This window comes from Brachionichthys hirsutus, unplaced genomic scaffold (assembly GCF_040956055.1).
Source record: "Brachionichthys hirsutus isolate HB-005 unplaced genomic scaffold, CSIRO-AGI_Bhir_v1 contig_179, whole genome shotgun sequence".
NCBI lineage: Eukaryota > Metazoa > Chordata > Actinopteri > Lophiiformes > Brachionichthyidae > Brachionichthys > Brachionichthys hirsutus.
This window is the reverse complement of record NW_027180418.1, coordinates 57034-77026: the sequence shown is the minus strand read 5'-3', so window position 1 is coordinate 77026 and position 19993 is coordinate 57034. Positions and strand designations below refer to the sequence as shown.

The 19993-nt window shown below is 39.1% G+C and overlaps 1 protein-coding gene across 1 annotated transcript in view; it reads right to left on the bottom strand.

Moving 5' to 3' along the window:
* LOC137914789 (CUB and sushi domain-containing protein 1-like) overlaps positions 1–19993 on the bottom strand; it is a 116352-nt gene that overhangs the window by 63220 nt on the left and 33139 nt on the right. Inside the window, 11 exon segments of the mRNA XM_068758285.1 lie at positions 2566–2757; positions 4044–4200; positions 8616–8785; positions 10390–10578; positions 11061–11276; positions 11383–11499; positions 15267–15455; positions 15607–15794; positions 16039–16177; positions 17590–17662; positions 19014–19135. Coding sequence (XP_068614386.1) covers positions 2566–2757; positions 4044–4200; positions 8616–8785; positions 10390–10578; positions 11061–11276; positions 11383–11499; positions 15267–15455; positions 15607–15794; positions 16039–16177; positions 17590–17662; positions 19014–19135 — 1752 coding nt within the window.

Here is a 19993-nt window from a genome sequence, read left to right as displayed (position 1 = left end):
AAATCAATAAACGGCTATTCCAAAGGAGTTATTTTTATGTCTTTCTCTGAAAAGCAAAGCCTCATGTTGTTGGAGTGCACCGTGTCAGGTGCATAAGGCTTTTCTTAACATGATGATGCAGACAGTTCTTCTAATGGCTCAGTGTTGTGTATGTTCAAACAAAACTTCATGTAACTTTTCAACTCAACAATATTATTTATTTATGTCCCTTGGCTTAAACTGCAGCTTTGACATTCACGTTTGAATTAAGGTGTTCGCGTTCCATCAAAAATAAATTACAGCATTTTGTTGTTTGGATCTGACATGTTGGTGCAGTCAGTGGTTAGTGCTGTTGCCTCGCAGCAAGAAGGTCACAGGTTTGAATCTGACTTTCGGCCTTTCTGTGAGGAGTTTGCATGTTCTCCCGTGTTTGTGTGGGTTCTCTTGCTCCCTCCCACCACCAAAAACATGCAAATTAGGTAAATTGGTTACACTACAATTGTGTGTGTGTGGCTTCTGCGATGAACTGGCAGCTTGTCCAGGAGGTACCCCGCCTCTCGCACGTTGACTGCTGGGATAGGCTCCAGCATGACCCGCGACTCGGTAACGGACAAAGCATTTAAGAAAATGAAGATGTGATATTTGGAACTGTAACAATAACTTTTTGTTACATTTGTTCTCAAGCTCAGTAGCTGTATGTTTAAGGCTAAATTAGAACGAGCCAAAATGGTATTTCCAGAATATACTAATCATAATTCTACATCCCATCACAGTTTTCTTTAGAGTTGTGCAGGAACAACTGGCAGATATAAGAAAATGTCTGTAGGTCACTGTGGAGCTACCGCCGCTACTTTAACTATGTTGATTAGAGTGTGTGCGCAAGGATAATTAAGACTTAGCACACAAAATAAAACAGCATTACAGATGGTTCAATGTTGCTTCTTCATCACATCACTGTCTGGCGTCTAGAAATCTCCCCTGATAGAATATTCTATTTATTGTGCGTGGTGAGAATAGAACAGAAGGCTCAGGCTTCAGTCAAAGTCGTTGGCATAAAACATTGTACACACCTTGAGGGGACAAGAAAGTTGTCTGGCTGTCATTACAAATTCATCAAAGTTAAATTCAGAGATTCACCCCCTACTTTAGCATCTTAATCATGCTTATTCTTAAAAAGTACAGACCCTTGGTGTCGCTTAAATCTCATGCTCAATGACCTGCAGCTCGTCAAGTGCAGATAGTCTTGTGTGCATGTGCTGATGTATTACAGCGGGATGTTATTCGTGCACGGTGTATTAGGAGTGCAATGAATTTTTCCCAAGTGTTCAGTTAATCCCCATGTCTGTTCTTAAGTGAGATCTGTTTTTAACATCCAATCCCAATTCCTCTTTTTTAACCCTACCCCCTCACTTTTTGACTCACCTCTTAAAACGAGGGATGGCGATTGAAATCTTTATCTCGGGAATTGGGCCCCACTCATCACATTATCGGTAGAAAAGTTGAGTTATGAATAAGATAATTATCTCAGACACTGGCATACAAATTCAACAGTCAGGTGCAGCAGTTTGGCAGCAGATTTCTTTTCTGAAGGAAATCGAATAATACGCCTGCTTAGCTCAGGCTTCCCTTAAAAACATGCAATGCTTGTGATGCTACCATTATCGACAAGCGACAAATTGGACCTAATTTACAGGACGGAACAAAATAATAGGAAAATATAACACAAACAGGATGCAAAAAAAAATCATGATCATTGCACAGAACTCGGCATAAACATGAAAATAGCTATTTTTGCCAAAGTATGTCACAATGATCCATTTACATATTCCTGTACAGCTAGATTAATCAGATAATCCAACAGATTTTAAAAAAAATATTTGCATACATTTTAGTGAAGTTATAAAACATCTCGTTTCCGCTGCTCCTCCGACACCAACATCCTGTCCCTCTCCTGTAGGACCAAGCTCCGAACCTGGGGAGACAGAGCCTTCTCCATCGCTGCCCCAACACTCTGGAACTGACTACCCCAAGCACTCCGAGCCTGCTCTGACCTCCCCACCTTCAAGAAACAATCCAAAACCCACCTGCTTTTAATGTCTAATTTTATCTAATCTATCTTCATATTTTTATTTGTTGTCTCGATTGCCTTGTTTTTAATTTATGTACCTTTTGTGAAGCAACTTCGATTGTCTAGAAAAGCGCAATACAAAAAATGAATTATTATTATTATTATTATTATGCATTCTTTTACTGGAAAAGTAGCTATCTTGTATTGATGCCTCCACTGTTAGAAATGCTGGCATTTTTCTTGTACAGGACACACTACCCTAAACTGGAACACACAAAATGGAAAGGTATAGTATAAAGCGCGGGGGCTAAGGGGGCGATTGGGATCGTGCCTAAATCATCCTGCTCTTGGTGTACCGGTAGGTTAGATCGCTTCAACAGGATTTGACTGCTCCTTGTCTGGCTTTATTTTTCATTGACTGTTGTGGAAAGCAAAATCACGCAGATCTTAATAATTCAGATCTTGCTGTTCTGCATTATTAAAATGCATGCAACCTATAAGGGTGTTAGCATACTAACCTATGCAGGACGGTAGAGGTTTGTCCCATACACGTCTGTCCCCACTAAGACACGTCCGTGTACTGCTGCCGTGAAGACTGTATCCAGGGTTGCAGGAGTACAGGACAAACGTGCTGGCAAAGTGACCGTCGTCCTGGATTTTATAGCCATAACTGGGGACACCTGGTTCCTCGCAGCGTACTAAATCAAAACCTAGACAGGGGTACACAAAAGTATTCACACAAAACACACACAGATTAAAATCATTCTGTCTTGAGCATGTGTATATAAAATCACAATATTAATTAATATCAATCTCATTTTTTTTGCTTGTTGTTATGCTTTAAAATGCAAAGTTTCCTGCCTCTTAGATGGATAAACAAAGATACAACAATTTCACCAACATATTTTCTTTTCTTCAGATCAGTCTCATCGTGAAGAAAATGTTCGGATCCGGAGCATCCTGAGATGGCATTGATAAGTGGATCGCTCACTATCACATAATGCTTGGCTCTGCCAGTTGACTGTGTGACGACTGCGTAATGTCTGTTTGGCAGAGGAAGCCACTAATTTATGTTATTAGTCAACACATACAGTACATAATTATCGTCCAATCACAATTCACCCCTCGTGGTAGAGGGTGAGCAGTTTCTAAATCTGATTCTGAATTATTTTTTTTTACTCTGTCTTATGTCAGTAAAAAATATTTCACTTCTTCTTCTTTAATGTCTTCAGCACATATGAAGCCTTATTATTGCATCATTAAAAACTGCCACTAACGGACTGCAGTATTATTGTAGTGTGTTTACTCAGTCCTTGACCCCACTTAAGAAACCATTGTTTCCTCTCACTCAAAGGCTTAACTCCATTATATCGTTTAAACTTTCTTTCAACCTCTCTCATCCATCATCAGCTCATCCATTGTTGGAGAACTTTGAGGTAGATATCACTTTATCCAGTTTAATGACAAATGAATGGCTGTCTAATTGTTCAAGAGACGTACAGAACATCTGTACAGTGCCAATGTCCCATCTACCTGTTTGTCCCTCCATCTATCTGTTCTCCCACTCCAAATAATTTACTGTCTCACCTCCTTCTGATGACTTGCAGATAAATTATCCTCTAAAAGCCTCTGGCCAGCAGCTGCTCGTGCATTTTGAACAGACTCTCTTAACAGCCTTTGTAATAAGATTTGTGTGTGTGCATGATTGTTTGAAGCCTTCAGATGTCAGAAGGGAAGGAAATCTTTGCTGACAGAAAGACAGAATTGTCTTTGTTTCATTGAACATGTTTAGAAATGAAACACTTAAGTATCACTCCTGTTTTCAATTAAAAACATCTCCTCACAAGGGCTGTTACTATGAGCTACTTGTCAATCTATGGAAACCACCTTTGTGTAAGCAAACAAACTGCTTTGGTTTCATTCTTTTGTGCACTTGATTTTTGTTGCTGCATTTCTTACTTGTTAATCTGAAATTAAAACCACTCAAATATCTCACTTGTGTATGTGAGACGGAAGCCTTGATTGGTTCCGGACGTGTTGCTATTGAACTCCAGCCACAAGCGATTGGATGTACTGTTGATGATGTAACCCAGCATTCCATCACGTGTAAAGTTGCCAAGGAGACGGGATGAAGTGTTCTCTCCATCATGCACCTGTCAGTCGTGAACACAAGAACAGAACCGCAGTGCATGAATAAAAACAGGCTAAGTACAGATCCCAAATTTGAAAACTTTGGCACACTATGAAATACACGAATATTTATTTGGCAGTGCTTAATCCACATTGTCTGAACTCATTTGGAAAGAGCTTCAATGTTACTGAATTTTATTTCATGCAAAAGTCCAATACTGCAGGGCTACAGTGAAACAACATCTTTTCTTTGAGCAGTTTAATCCTTGTCTTGCACCTATGGGAAGCAAGAGATTTGAGAATAATTGTAATTTTTTTTAGTATTGTCAGAGGAGTGTTCAAAGTCTCGGTTTCTTTTTTTTTCCAGAGATATGCTGCTTAAGTCGTTTTAAGTTTCAGTATACATGTTCTCCATTGTTAACTAAGAATAACTCTGTGTGAGTGTGTGTGTGTGTGTGTGTGTGTGTGTGTGAGAGCGAGAGAGAGCGAGAGAGAGAGAGAAGGAAAAGTGGGGAAATTGAATAAATACGATTTACATCATAAAAACATTGGCAAACTGGACTGGCATTGCAGGAATTTACTTTTATTGCCTTCCTTGATTGACATTTCCTTTAATTCCCGATTGTAGAAATGCTTAACTTGATAAAAGTGTTAATATTTTGACCTATTAGATCTCCTGAGGATTTTTCTTCATGCATTTGCACTAGCGAGCGAGAAAGAAAAGCCAAAGGTAATTTATTTTAAAGCGATAGCGGATGGAGAGACTTGTGCAGCCTGGCAATGTTGCCCAGAGTTCAACACCATACAAGTAGAAAGAGCTGAAGTGTTGCTGTGCTCCAATCACCAATACAGCTCATTAAATACTCTTGTTTTCTCAAAAATCTGCAAAGTAGTTGACAGCTAACATACTTAATGTGAAATAAAAATTGAATTCAATATTTTGTATGTTATATATTATATATTAAGATGGTAAATAAACAGACATGTATTGATATGTACTGCTGGACTTTTGAGAGTGCCATTTCAAGTTTACAGGTTGAATTTGTTTTGGCGTACATTGTCTTCGAGGCTTCAATAATCCCAGCTGTAGCCAAACTATAAACACAGCAGAAAAAGTGCCAGAGTTGGGGAGGTCGATTCTACATTTGACTGAAGTTTGAATTTAGACTCTTAAGCACCTCACCTTTCACAGCCTGAGACATTTCCCCAGATTGGCAATGACAGGTCTTCAGTTGAAAGAAAAGGTGCTAAGGCAATGTGGTCTTCTATTTCTACAAGTATCTCCAGTCAGAATAGACTCCTTTATGTGAAGCCAAATGAGGAGCTGCAGTATGTCGTGAGTGTGTGGTTGTCACAGAGAACATAAATATAAAGAAGATAGACAGATGCAGGGACAGCACGAAAATCAGGGAAAACTCAAAAACGATGCATGCTTTCGCATTATTTATAAGATTATTCACCTAAACTTTATTTTTCTTCCTGGTGTCCTGTACCCTTTCTGTTCTGTCAGTGTCCCCAAATTATGCATCTCCCTGATTCTCTCTCTCCACTCCTCTCTCTGTTTCAGGAAAACTCTGTATGGTTAATGAAAAGCCCTGCGGCTCATAAATCAACATGTCACCATCTGCCACCCTACCTCTCTATGTCTGTCTAACTCTTTCGCTTTTACTCTCCCATCACCTCCCTTTTCGTAGAACAATTCCTGCACACCCAACTTTGCCTCTTTCTAACCCTTTCTATTTTTCAGTTGGAGGACATCTGAGCCAATTTGGTCCTGATTAGAAGGCCCTTGAAGGCAATTTAAGTATGGTTAGCACATTCTTCAACAATGCCAAACTGAAACCGTAGCCAATAGCAAAAGGAATTTAAGCTGCGTCATAAGATTGCAGCCTAAAGCTTGCTGGAACTGTCAAAGAAATGGTTTTGTGTTCAAAGCGTTCTGCTGCAGTAACATGCATTATCTCCCTCACCATTAGCCTGGGGATTGGCGTGCTAATTGCTAGCCTAAGTGGCACTTTGGGGCTTTGCTTCAAATTCATTATTGTTATCATTTTTTACCAATTCTTTGGCAAAGTAATAATTAACATACATGATGTCACTTGCTGGTTATTGCCGCTACAAATTCTCATTTATATAACATCACACAAAATGACGAAAGCAGAGATTTCATCACATCGAGCACCAGCTATCATTTGCATAATTACCACCGTAACCATAGCGAGTGTAGCGTAGATTAGAATGATGAATGCACAGCTGGAAAATGTGTACATTCCTAAATGGCTTGATTGCACTGTTTTGTTCACATAATTTCTGGAGTAAAGGTCAATAGACATGCTAAAAGCCTCATTTGGCCATTGTGCTGAGAAACACCCACCCACTTGCACACAAAAACCGAGAGACGATTTTGCTATTCTTTCATTTGGGGTTTACCAAAGAGGGTAGGTTGCACAACATGAAAAATGTTGGTCTCAAAGTGGTCATGCATAAGCCTACAAGGAGCGCAAACACAAAATCATGTTCTCAATTGTTATAGAAATGCACACTTGGAGCCAGGAATAGTTTGATAACTATTTCTATGATTGGTCGGTGGTTTGATGACCAGCAAGGTAAACATCAGACTGTTGCCTGAAAAAAAGCCCCAAACACTCATAGATGAGACATGTTGTTTTGAGATCTGAATGACAGTAATATGGAGAGATTACTCCTTACTACCCAGCATGAAAGGACAATAGGCTTATGTTAACCTGGCTGTGTATTCATACTTCAAAAACACACCCTGGCAAACCAGGATAGTGATCTATGACTAGACTGTTCTTTGTAGTGACATTGATTGCTCTGGTAGCATTCAGTGGGTTCTCATTAACTCTTAATCTCTAATGACTGTCCTTATTCAGTTTTTAAATTCTTTTCTGATAAGTGATGTATCTATCAAAAATATATAGGGTGGCAAATAATATGTATCATATAGAAAAAGAGGGTAAATGTGTCAATGATGTCATGGCTCTCTGAGTCAAGGAATGCCCTGCTAATGCAATCCAACCACACAGACAGGCTCAGCCAATGATCTAGGCCTAATTCTGGTAAAACACTTAAACCACAGGCTGTCTTAACCAGGCCCTTAGGCCCAATTCCACCAAGAAAGGGTGTCAATAGAGAAAGTCTGTGGGACAGCATCAAGACTGGCAAAAACTAAAAACACTGAAATTAAAATTATTTTAGCGCTCCTGTGAAGAACTATGAGCCTTGAGAATATATGCAATTCATTGCAGGTCAGATATACATAGGTTTTCACATACAGGTTAATACAAAAATAAACACTTTAAAACGGATGTTGTGACATCTCAAAATTGAAATCTCTCGGGGGGCTCCCACAGCCTCAGGAGAACCACATTAACTTGCAGATTGAACAGCCTCTCAATATACTACCTGTACAATATGATTTTCTTTAATATAGCTGTTTATTTAACTCAGTGTTCTCATATATTCCAACAATAATTGTTATTTTATTATTTGTAAAGCATCAAACACAACAACAGTACACGTTTATGTGTTTATTAGAGGGATAACAGAGGCAGAATTGATCTTTTTCTGCCTTCCTTCACTGTGCATTTATTCAGCATGGATGGCCCCTGCAGCAAGAACACCAATAGAAAACAAGGGTGAAAACCCCCTGCAGGGATGTCACTGCCTCTTGCTACAACGTTGAACTCAAGTAACAGCTACAGGGTAAACAACACTAATACAGCGTAACTACATTTAGCTAATTCATGTTTCTACTGTGCTTTTTATTTTATTTCTGTGCACACTAGGGCCGCAGCTATCGATTATTTAGTAATAGATTAATCTCTTGATCAATTAAATCGAGTAATCTGATAAAAACACATTATGATTGAGGTTGAATATTCTATAATTTCTCAGATATTTATACTTATAGCTGCAGTAATATTTACCAGAAAGAGATAGGTTAGTAAATATATTGGCTTAAAATATCTTTTTTGACTTTGAAATATTTCAATAGAGCCAACAAATGCTTCCTTCTAATATTACCTGCTTCTATTAGCAAATAGCTAATAGCAATGTAGTGGGAGAATCACATTTGGAGATGTAATAAACTTGTAATCTACAATAAGACACGGAAATCATTACAGTATGTTGATTCTGAATTCAAGATGGACAGTTATTTATTGTATCAATATTTATTGATTCATGTTATTGTTGAAAATTATTTAAGCATCTACAGTTAAATTATTTTTATTCTTTTCAGGTCTAAATTGAAACAATCCAAACACCTAACCTGTTATCATATGCAGCTTTGCAAATGCAAAGCCTTTAAATGTAGCTATAATCCAGTATACAATTGGTATCTCAGAATCACCATCTAAATTATGCATTTTCATAACTGTGTGTGTGTGTGTGTGTGTGTGTGAGTGGTACAGACCTTAACATAGTCTCCGTCTTGCAATGAAAAGCTTTCGGCTTTCAGCCTGATTCCTTTGCCCTTTTCAGTCGTAATACGGTAGATGCACTCGTGGTTGTTATCGTAGTTGGAGGGGAAGTTAGGAGATAGGAGAACACCTTCTGGTCCTTGTGACGAGGCTCCACACTCGGCTACAGCAAGACAGAAAACAGTTCATATCATGACATTTAACACCACGACTCTTTTCAAAGAGAAGGAAGCGTTACAGAGAGAGAAATTAGGTGAAAATATTGTAAAGATGACTAAGAGAAAATAAGAGTGGTCTATGTGAACAAAGGCTGCCAAGAGGATTTTGAAAATCTACAAAGAAAAATGTAAATTTGGAAAAAGAGAAGCAATAGAAGACACAGTATTAGCACTATTCAGCCAACGCCACAATCATCCACCATTAGAGGTAGACACAGAGCTGCACGCTGGGTAGTAGTGAGGGCTGCCAGCTGCTGTTGCAAAGAGTCCTGAGTCAGGCCTGATCTCTTGACAGATAACACACTATTATAGCATTTTTAGAACGCTTTTGCTTTTGGATGGTTTAAAATTCAGCAGTAGAACAATTGTTCAGCAAGCAAACCCTGGAGAAGACCCGCTCCTTTTCTGCGTGAGAGATGGTGGGTAAATATAGGGCTAGCATAAGCCCCTGGCTGAATACCACTATGCTGGAGCTCTGACGAGAGCAAGAGGATTGTGTGCTCATGTGAGTAAGTGTCTCGGAGTATTTAGTGTTTTTGTCACCAGTTCACATTCTGGATTGCGTTACATCATCCTCAACACTCAACAATGGAAACATCCAAAGTGACTGGAAATAATATGTAGTCTGTCTGTCTGATCTGAAACTAAGCAGCATTTGCATATTGTGATTCAGTGATCGATTGTGATACGAGGAGTAATGATAAATCGCGTGTTTGATAATGAGGTGGTTCATAAGTGTACTTGGAATAAAACCACCTTAAGAAGACAAAGGGTGATCACATGTGTTTGCATCATCGGACCTGCAGCTGTGGGCTGAGACTGGTGTAGAGATGATCACCAGCTGGGGGTGAGTTGGATGTGATGGTGCGGGACATGGTAGTCAGTGAACACTATATGTTGGGCTATTCATGTTATGGATGGGCATTTCACACAAATAAATATAATCAATAGATTATTGCCACTGTTAAACTATTTGTAGGGTTTTACCAAACCCTCTTCCGGTTCTTGTTCTCCATAGTGGGTGCGTAATCAATGAGGAGAATGTGGGTTAAGATTAAGACACTATTACAGTTTTTTGAGTGTTGCCTTAATATTGTTTCTAGATGGAACTGTAAAATGAAGTTAACTGTCACAGCTTGCTCTAACTTATCCTGGCTTCCAGGTCCTTCCCCTGCAAACAGCTCATTCCTGTCACCTCTGCTCCTGCCACACCCATCTGCCAGATTGTTAGTGATGATTTCTACTTTCCAGCATTCCAGACTGACCTCCTGTGATTTGACCCTGCCTGATTTGTCTGCTGATCTGGACTGACTTCCTGAAAATAAAGCTCTGTTTCTGGATTCCCAGTCTACTGTCATGACACTAATAGCCTAACCTCTATCAAAATGTGCTCACCAGTTGCCTTCAACAGAGCCGATGGGTCCATGTCTTCTACTGGGCCCTTTGCTCTAAACTGATTGTGCCTGGTTGTGGTAGACTTATGATATGGCAAATATTTTACATTTCCACTGAGATACTAGTCTGTGAGTCAGTCTGTCTACTTTCTTACCGATGCATCGTGGTAGTACATTGCTCCAGACTCGTCTCCCTCCTCCGAGACAAGTGATCTTGCTATCGCCCTCAAGTCGGTAGCCATGGAAACAAGAGAAGGCCAGTGAATCACCAACCCGAAACCTGAATCCCATCCTCCTGCTAAATGCCGGTACACCGGGATCCTCACATGGCTCCAAGTCATATTCTATAAACACACAGAAGGGATAAATAACATAGTTTAGTAATTAGTAAACGATAAAAATGGGTCAAACTGTGCGTGAAACCTGTTGTATGGAAAAAAAGCAGGAGATGTTTCCAAACCTGCTTTGCTTGGAAATATTATTCCTTCACAGAAAAAAATATTTGTGTTTAACAACCACAATAATGTTTTATAGGAGATAATATTGAGCTTTTCTATGAAATCCTTCAGGGATTTCAGGTAAGCAGTGGATAAGGCGGTCCAGCAGGATTATTTCTTTTTTTTTTACTGTTTTATGGAAATTAACCTTGATTATAACCATAATGAAAAGGCATATAATTGGTTTTCGAAAGCTTTTCATTTAAAATATATATGCTATATGTGTCATATTAGCATATATGAATGAAACTATACAAAACATAGCCTATATGTCTGTTTACAAAGGTCGGTGACCTCTACCCCAGCAGTTTCTGTTCCAATTTCCTTACCTGAGAAAGTAATGTTGAAGCCTTCATAACTCATTGAAAAATCCGATATGAAACGTAGCTGAGCAGTGAAGTTTCCAAAGAGTCCTGCTTTCACACTCGGAGGCAGAACCGAGCCTGTGAGTCGAACTATTGGAACATGGAAATTGCCATCCTCTATAATGGAAAGGTAATCGTGATTCTCCTCCAGATGAAAAGTGTGGAAAACCAGATGGACGCCTGGAAATCCATGGATGGATCAGTCAATATATAGCATGAATACCAATAATTTTCGAATGGTGTAAAACTGATAATCATGTTTGTGTCTGTGTATTTTTGTTTTTACCTTTCCCATGAGACACTTCTATTGTCCAAGTACAGTTAAGAGAGTTGGGGTAGAAGTCAGGAAAGCCAGGGGAAAGAATTGTCCCCATTTTTCCAAAGACATAACCTCCACAAAGGGCTATAGAGAGAGATTAAGATACAGAGAAAAGTGAAAGAATATGTAAAACAAAATCTCTAGATTATCATCGAACAAACTTTTGTACTAAGATTTACAACTAAATCTAAAGATCAAAGGTATAGCTGCAGGTCAAGACTCAATGACTCAATAATTTGCTCTTAAGTAGTAGTTAATATAATGGAATTAAACAATATTTTCAAACAGTCAGATTCCTCCAATGCTTGATGAACAACAGTTTTCAATTAAATATCAACTGAAGCTTGAGAGGAACATGATTTACAACAATGAACTCTCAACCAGGCTTGATGCAGATATATTTGAAAAATATTTGTACAATCTGATACATCCAAACACAGAATTCCTATCCTTCATCTGAGACTTGATTTTTGGTGAAGTCTGTCCTTTGTGAATATTACATACAAACATAGCTTGAATTGTGTGTTTCCTATTCTACCTGAAACATTATTTAATATTTAGGGATGCTGAATTAATAGTTTGAGATACAATGTTTATTTTAGTAACATGTTTGTCACTACTGTGAAATAGTAAGCTGTAAGTATAAGAGACTAAATTGACATTTTGCGAATAGAAAGCCTTTTTAAAGATTTTTCATTAGTTTGCAACAATATTTAATTGTTTTGAAATCATACATATTCAGATCCTACATCATCATTTTAAGAATATAAAGAGATTTTTGGGGTCTTACAAATGTTTTTTGTCCCATTGACACAAATTGAGGTCAAGGATGGAATATCGAGCAAATGAATTTGTTACACAAACTTCAGTTGCGTCACTTATGAACACACCAGTGATACATCATCAACTTGAAAGCAAATAATTAATAAAAAATCCCAACATTTACAGGGCACCATTATCGTTAATTATTGAAAAATGCAGCTTTATTCATTCTTTGAACTATATTTTTCATCTCGACCATCTCCTGAGGGAAATATCTAACTCTTCGGCTGAAAGATTATCCACTGTGTTGCTAGCAATTGTCTCTCACTGTGTCTTTCTGCCATTTTGTGCTGAGCAAATAATGAACAATGGGTTTTAAAAGCTTTGTCTGAAAGAGCTGAAAATAGCTGTCAGCTGAAATCTGAATTAAGCTTTGTAAGCAGTGTGAATTAACCAGAACAATAAAGCTGCAGTTTGGAAATCCCAACATGATGCAGATTGCCAAATTGACCCACAGCTTCAGATGGTAATAAGGAAGATGGTAAGGAAGGTTGATCAATAAATGTGGCCTCGTTCACATTGAAATTTAATGGAGGTTAATGGTAACAATATAAATTTCGGCCATGTTGATGAAAACCTGTATGTATGTGTGTGTGAGGGACCAGTGTGCGCACTATCTGACCGCTAGCTACCACACAGACCCAGTTCCATTGTCATGGAACAGGACTAGTTCAATTGGACCAGAGCACATCGGAAAATACTGCACCAATGCAATGGAGATAAAAAAAAGCCACTAAAAATAAAAGAGGAGTGTTTATCTCACATATTGAACAAACACGTCTGACTGAATCAAAGACAATCAATTATTTTTCTTGACTGTTAATGTTCCTCCTGACTGATCGCCAAAGATGCAAATATATAAACAGCAAACGAAATAAAAAGCACCAGAATGAGGATGCTTTTCTTGTAGGCATGTACAGTCCTGTTCGGTGGTTCCTGGATAGTGCAGCAGGTGCATATGTCACTTCTGCTTTTGGGTTGCTGCATGCGTGTGATCACCACCGTGGCAACGTGTCAGGTCGACTGACCTGCCTCCAGCACGCCAATGGCACAGTCCTAGTCATGTTGCTCCAGCCATGACATCTCACAGATACAATGTTCTCCCCCCCAATCTTTATGCCTTTTTCATAGTGACACGTTAGTTTAGGAATGGGTGACTGTCTAGGATTATTTGGACGGCTGAATGAATTACATCAATGCAGCCTCAGAGGGCACATGGGCAGCAGGCTTAGCAGGAGCTAGCGTAGCACAGCCAGTGTCTCCCTCGTGTCGGTCCCAAGTCCGGATATGAATGATATGATATTAATGTATTATAATCGTAGCTGTTTCTTTAAAGATATATATATATATATTACCCACATAAACCAGTCAAGCATGAACAAAAAAACATTCATTTTGAGAATTTTACCAAACCTGAAGTACAATCCATTGCACAATGGAGATAGCTTTTTTTCAAGGAGCGCCAAAACGTTTGTGAATATTTCAAAAGCTGCTTCACAGGAGTCCGTTTTTGCTCAGAAACAGTGATTATTCATCTCATGAAGTTGTGTAAGGTTATTATGTATTATTATGGCACCGGAAGACAAATGTCAAAGCTGTTTTGTGTGTTCCTTTGTAAATTACGCCTATTCCACTGTGAGTTCCAGCAGAGAACATAGTTTGTCTCCTTTTCCATCTCTTTATATCTGTCTATCAATGATTATCCCTCATCTCATGCTGTGTCATATTCCAACATAGCTGGACTTCAGTGTGTTGTAATAACAAATGCCAGTTTCTTTTCTACACACCGCAATCACAATTCTGCAAAAAAGTAGGACACTGACTAAAAGCCTATTATTTGGGGAGCTGTGTGTCTGTGTCTGTGCGCACAATATGCCTCTATTGTGTGTTAGAGTCCATACGTCAATCTGTGTGTGTGTGAATGATATGTGTATGAGAAGATATGTGATAGTCATTGTGTGTGTGAGAAAGTGACAGCCATAAAGAAATGTGAGTGAAAGAGAAGAATGAAGGGGAAATAAGGAGTATTCATGACACTAACAAAACTTTGACGCACAAATCAAATTGTGGCAGCCATCAGTGTTCAGATATCAGACTGAATGCTGAATGGGTGGGGGGTATGGTTTGTTTTTGAGAGAGGGGACAAGTAAATAGAAGAAGAAAGTATACCCAAAGTAAGCCACCGACTCTCTGCTGCCTCCATGCATTCCTCTATTAGTTATCGCCCTCCGACAGGATACCATGACATTTTTCCTTTGCAAGGGATACTATGACTTTGGTGACTTCTAAGAAGTTGTTGTCTTCACACTCAATGCAGTCTTTAAAATTTAAATTCCAATATTCTCTGTGGCTCTTAAAAGAGCAGCCAGTGTGCTGATTTAGCTGACCTGTAGTGTAGTAAGGGCTTCACACAGTTGAAGACAAGTGCATTAAGCTAAAAGTGTACATAATTGAGGAAAAGACAAGAATGTTATTATATTATAATTAATGTTATCTTGATCTTAAAATGATCTGGCATCTCGTCTGTATATCACTCTTCTCATATCCCATCTTCTCATTCGTCCTATTTTCCTCACTCCTTTCGAATTCCATATTTTCCCATTTTATCAGATCCCATTCCATCTCATCTCCTCCTATCTTATCCCATCCTCTTTTATCTGAATGAATCCCATCATAACCTATTCCCTCTATTCCCTATCCTGTCGAATCACATCCTATTTTGTCCAATCCTTTTGAATCCCATCCTGTCTTCACCTATTTTTTAGAGTCCAATCTTATTCTATCGTCTCCTATTCCATCCCCTCTACGTAAGTCTAAGTCTATCTAAGTCTGATAAAATGTGATTTTATTTTATTTTATTAGCTATGCAAATGATTTAGTAGCGCTTTCCTTGTTTGACTGTTTCCTACATTTCCAGGCAACACACAAAATTATCACATGTTTGTTTATTTACTTTTAATTCGGTAGAAAAAGTATTTTAACACTGAGAATCTTCATCAAAACTCCTTAAATGAAAGTACGTTTCTCACCATCACAACTAGGAAGAGCATGGCTCCACTGATGATTCTGCTCACAAGCAATTGGCTCCTGATCACTCGGTGTGTATCCTGGGTCACATGTAAATGACACATGGGAGCCAATGGAAAAGTTGTTGCCATGCCGACGACCATTCACTGGGATGCCAGGATCAAGGCAAGAATCTGACTCCATTTTCACACCTGTGAGTCACATCAAAACAAGCAACAATAGCAGAAGAGTCAAGAGTGTGTGTATCCTGGATGTGCCTGTGGGGTAATTACTTACTGTTGCTTGTGAGCAACGGAACGTGTTTCTAGAAATCATTTCTATCAGTCAGTCAATCAGCCTTACTTTCATATCTGATGCTGAAGCCCGCAGCTGAGCGGCTGTTGTCTGTGGTAAACAAGAGGAACAGGACGTTGGATGTGGAAATCAGGAAATGAGGTGCTTGGGTGCCGTGAAATTCGCCGATTAGGGTAGAGGAGGTGGAGGGGCCATCCCTGATTTCCAGTGTGTCATAGTTGACCTCAGTCTGGAACCTAGAAAAACAAACATGAACAACAACCTGCCATATAATAGCAAAAATCATCTGTATATATGCTGAAATACAAGCTATTGCCTAAACAAAAAATAGGATATCAGCAGCAAATGCTTTGAAATACGTACCATAGACCATAGTATTGAAGTATTGATTGATTTTGTTTCCTGCATATTCATATTAAAATAAAATCTGCAAACTTGATCAAGGCATTCCTCAATACCATCCACTCTCAAGTCTCTAACCTGTCAAAGTGTATCTTGACAGCATGGTCCGGCTGTGCTTCAATCACCCACTGGCAGCTGAGAGAATCTTTATAAAAGGATGGCCAGCCTGGAGACAGCAGAACCCCAGTAGGAGCTGTAAGGTGGCCTCCACATGGCGCTGCAGGGAAATAAGCACACACGTCCACAGCGAGGCACATTCATCACCTTTTGTTTCTTAGTAGCTCTGGTGTGCATGAGCACAAAGCTCGTATCACATTTAGGTAGCAAATTCATCATCTGCTCAATTTATTTTAGCTCTGTAATCCTTTAGGATTTTCCCATTTTCACACATAAACATTTCACCGCCACAAAATGTAACGCACTGACTGAATGCTACAGTAAACAATTTGAGCTGCTCATGTTTGAAAAAAAAGAAGAAATAATTAGGACATGATAATTAATGGGGGAGCAGTATATATATTAACATGTTAAATGTTAATATATGTTAAAACAAAAGCTCCTAATTCCTCTAACAAAAGTCAGCGGTTGGTAGATGGTACATTATATCTCAATTATCGCATACTAGAAGGAGAAAATTACTTATTGTTGACTTAAGAGCTCAAATCAATAACAATTAAAATGCACTAACATTAACACTTCTGCGAATGTAAATAATGTTTATTTCCTTTATTTAATATAGAGGCTTGAAAAAACAAAGCTCGTGATCTGTATATCATCTGTCTCTTTTTTCCAAAAGCTTATCTTTCATGCTTTACTCTCCAAAACTTCTCAAGTATCTGATGCCTTTGCCATTTTAATTGCTCTCATAATTCTAAACTTTCAGCACCTTGATTAGAAAAAACATAAAGCTTTCCTTGTCCCCATTCTGTGGGAACTGAAACGATATAACTCATAGATCAGATGAGCAAGAGAAATAAGTCATTCCAGAAATAACACATAATTATCCTTTCCTATCTATCGGGACAGATAACATTTTCCCAGACTCCATATTTAATAATGTGACAACCCTATTCAATTAGATTGTCTCCTCCATCCAATTTATTAACACCAGGCAATATTCGATAGCGTTCTTTAGACAATACAAACAAGATGGAGGGATTCATGAAAGACTGCAAATACTCAGAGGCAAATTATCATTTTTATTTAAAAGGTGTCGAAATAGCAACATATTTATTCTTTATATTTAGTTAATTCTATAAATGAACTAAATATGTAGCATGCGGTCAGTGCGTTACATTTTGTGGAGGTGAAATGTTTATGTGTGAAAGTAGATCGGCACGATATGTGTCTGCCTTAATTTAATTTTAGCAAGAATCCCAGAAATCAAAAAGTGAATCTCATTTAAGAAAATAGTTGAGTGAGAACAGCTGCATACAAACTTGCTGGGCATGCTTGAGGCTAAAGCAATTAGAGGAGGAAATCTCGACACCAGGTGGAACAGCACACTTAAGCATAACGGAGGGAGCCAAGTAGCTAGATGATTTGTCACCCCTATATTCCTGCAGGTTGAGCAGTTTCAATGATTGGCCATCCTTGAGCATAAATGGTTTGCGTGCACAGTTTGTTTACCTTCACAGCGAGGCACGGCAGCAGACCAAATTACATTTCCATCCTGGATGATGCAAGTGACCTGATCAGATCCCTGTAAATACAGCATTAATGCATACAGTATATGAATGTATTATATGAAGGTAATGTGTTATAAGGTATATGATTATAACAATTCAGAACAAATGAGATAATAGGGTAACATAATTCTAAATATTACAAATACAGTAATGGTAACGGTACACATGAATTATCACTTCATACATGACTGAAAATAAGGCATTATTAACTTTACAGTACCACGCAGTACTTCATGAACTATCAGTAGTATGAATGTATCAATGGTACCACATGCCAGCCTTGCAGTTAACAAAGTGCTGATATGCTGGCTTTTTCATGGCTTCGCCGTGTTCGTGGCACCAATAAATGTGTGTCCTGGTCTGGATTAATTAATAATGTAAGGTAAATTGAGGCAGAATAGGAATAGCATATGTACTTAATTTAGCATTCCTCAACTCTTCATCTAAAGGGAGCACTAGTCAATCATCGTAAAAATGCCACAGTGTGTTTATGTGGGTTATAATTTCTCACAATGTAGTGACCATTGGGGAGAAGGGAAGATCACTAGATAGCGTCAGAGCCTCAGACATCCCAAGGAAGGAGGATAGGGACAGTTATGACATCTTTGAATTACATTCTTTTAGCTCTGTTTTATTGCCCTTGTAATTCTCATGTCTTTATATTACTGTGCATAGTATATAATCCACTCCATGTGTCAAGTGGCCTATCTGGCATTATGATTTCTTCTTTCACTGTAAACACTGACGGCATTCGTGATTTAGGGAACAACGTGTAGGTTTTAATTGTAATTAAGTAATTATCGTGATAGGCTTTTGGTAAGAATGGACTTCATTCAGCTATTGTGTTCAGATGTTCATTACAAGTCATCTACAATACAATACCGACTGGAGAGATGAGGATCTTCACGGAGTGGATTCTGACTGTCCTGAAGGCGACAGCCCAAATGAGGGCATTGTCCCTCGGCTCTCTGTATATGACATGTTGTCTAACAGTGCTTACTGTTTCTGATTCTGCAAAGTGTGGCAGCTGGCTAATACAGTGGATTAGCTCCTGGCTGCAACATATTCTCTCTGGGATTATGGGCATGTCGACACGAGTCCCACACGTATGCCACGAAATCCCAGTCAGAAAGTTTCATCACTTATCGTGGCGGAGTTGTCTTCCTCCTCTTGGCAATGGCTCTCTCTCTTTCTCTCTTTTTATGTTTGGGGGATTAAGCATTTGATGTGTATTTTACATTCAGTGCAACACCAACAACTTCTAATACAATGGTTAATGCCACTATTGTTAGTGCATCTAAAACATGTCTGCATTCAACGTGTCAGTAATAACATATTTGATTCAGAGAGCTATCTCTTATTTACCTGTGATCTAATGAATCCCTGATCACAGCGAAAAGCCACAGAGCTGCCGAGCAGAAACTGGTCACCGTATCGTTGACCATTGATAGGAACTCCTGGGTCATGGCATTCATTCTGGCCGAAGGCTAAAGAGAGCAAGCAGATGGAGGTACATCAGAACAGGCACCAATAGATTGCACAGACCATAAGGCAGAAAGAGAAACTACTTTGAAACTGAATGACCAGATAGCAAATGAGAAAAATAATAGAGAGGAAAAATAAATACAGTGGTACCTCTCCTTACGAATTTAATCCGTTCTGGGAGTAGCTTCGTAACGTGAAAACTTCGTAAGTAGAGACGCATTTTGAATGTAAATGCACTAATCCGTTCCAAGCCCCGCAAAAGTATTGTAACGGTTCATGTTTTAGGAGTGTTCATTATTCCTACGCTGCAGAGAGTCCGCAAAGGCATCCAGAGAGGAGGGGCGGTGTGTGTGGGGGGGTGCCGCGAGGAGGAGGAGGAGAACGGGAGAGCTGCGGGAGAGCTGCGGGAGTTAGGGAGAGTTACCCGTCGTGTGCTTATTCCAGCGTCCGACGGACGCTACATTATGATATTTTTTTTAAATATTAATCTACCTGTTAGCTGTTACTTTTTGTCCTCTTTGTTTACTGGTCCTTTGCGGTGTTTTCTGCCTCGCGTTTCTTGAAAAACTGATCCAATGACGTCTGCTTTTGCCGGCTTTTGACAATCCGTCGGAAATGTGCGAGGCAGACGTCATCATAATGAGCAATAGCCCGACTTGTCAACACTTTTTCCGGGTGACACGAATAGCATGCTGGGATACACGCATACGCAACGGGTTGCCAGGCAGATTTTAGGCGATAGCCAATGGCAGAGCAGCTACAAGCAGCTATTTTTGACTTCGTATCCTGAAACGCCTTCGTAACGAGAGGCAATATTTTCCCATTCAGATACTTCGTAACCTGAAACTTTCGGATGTAGA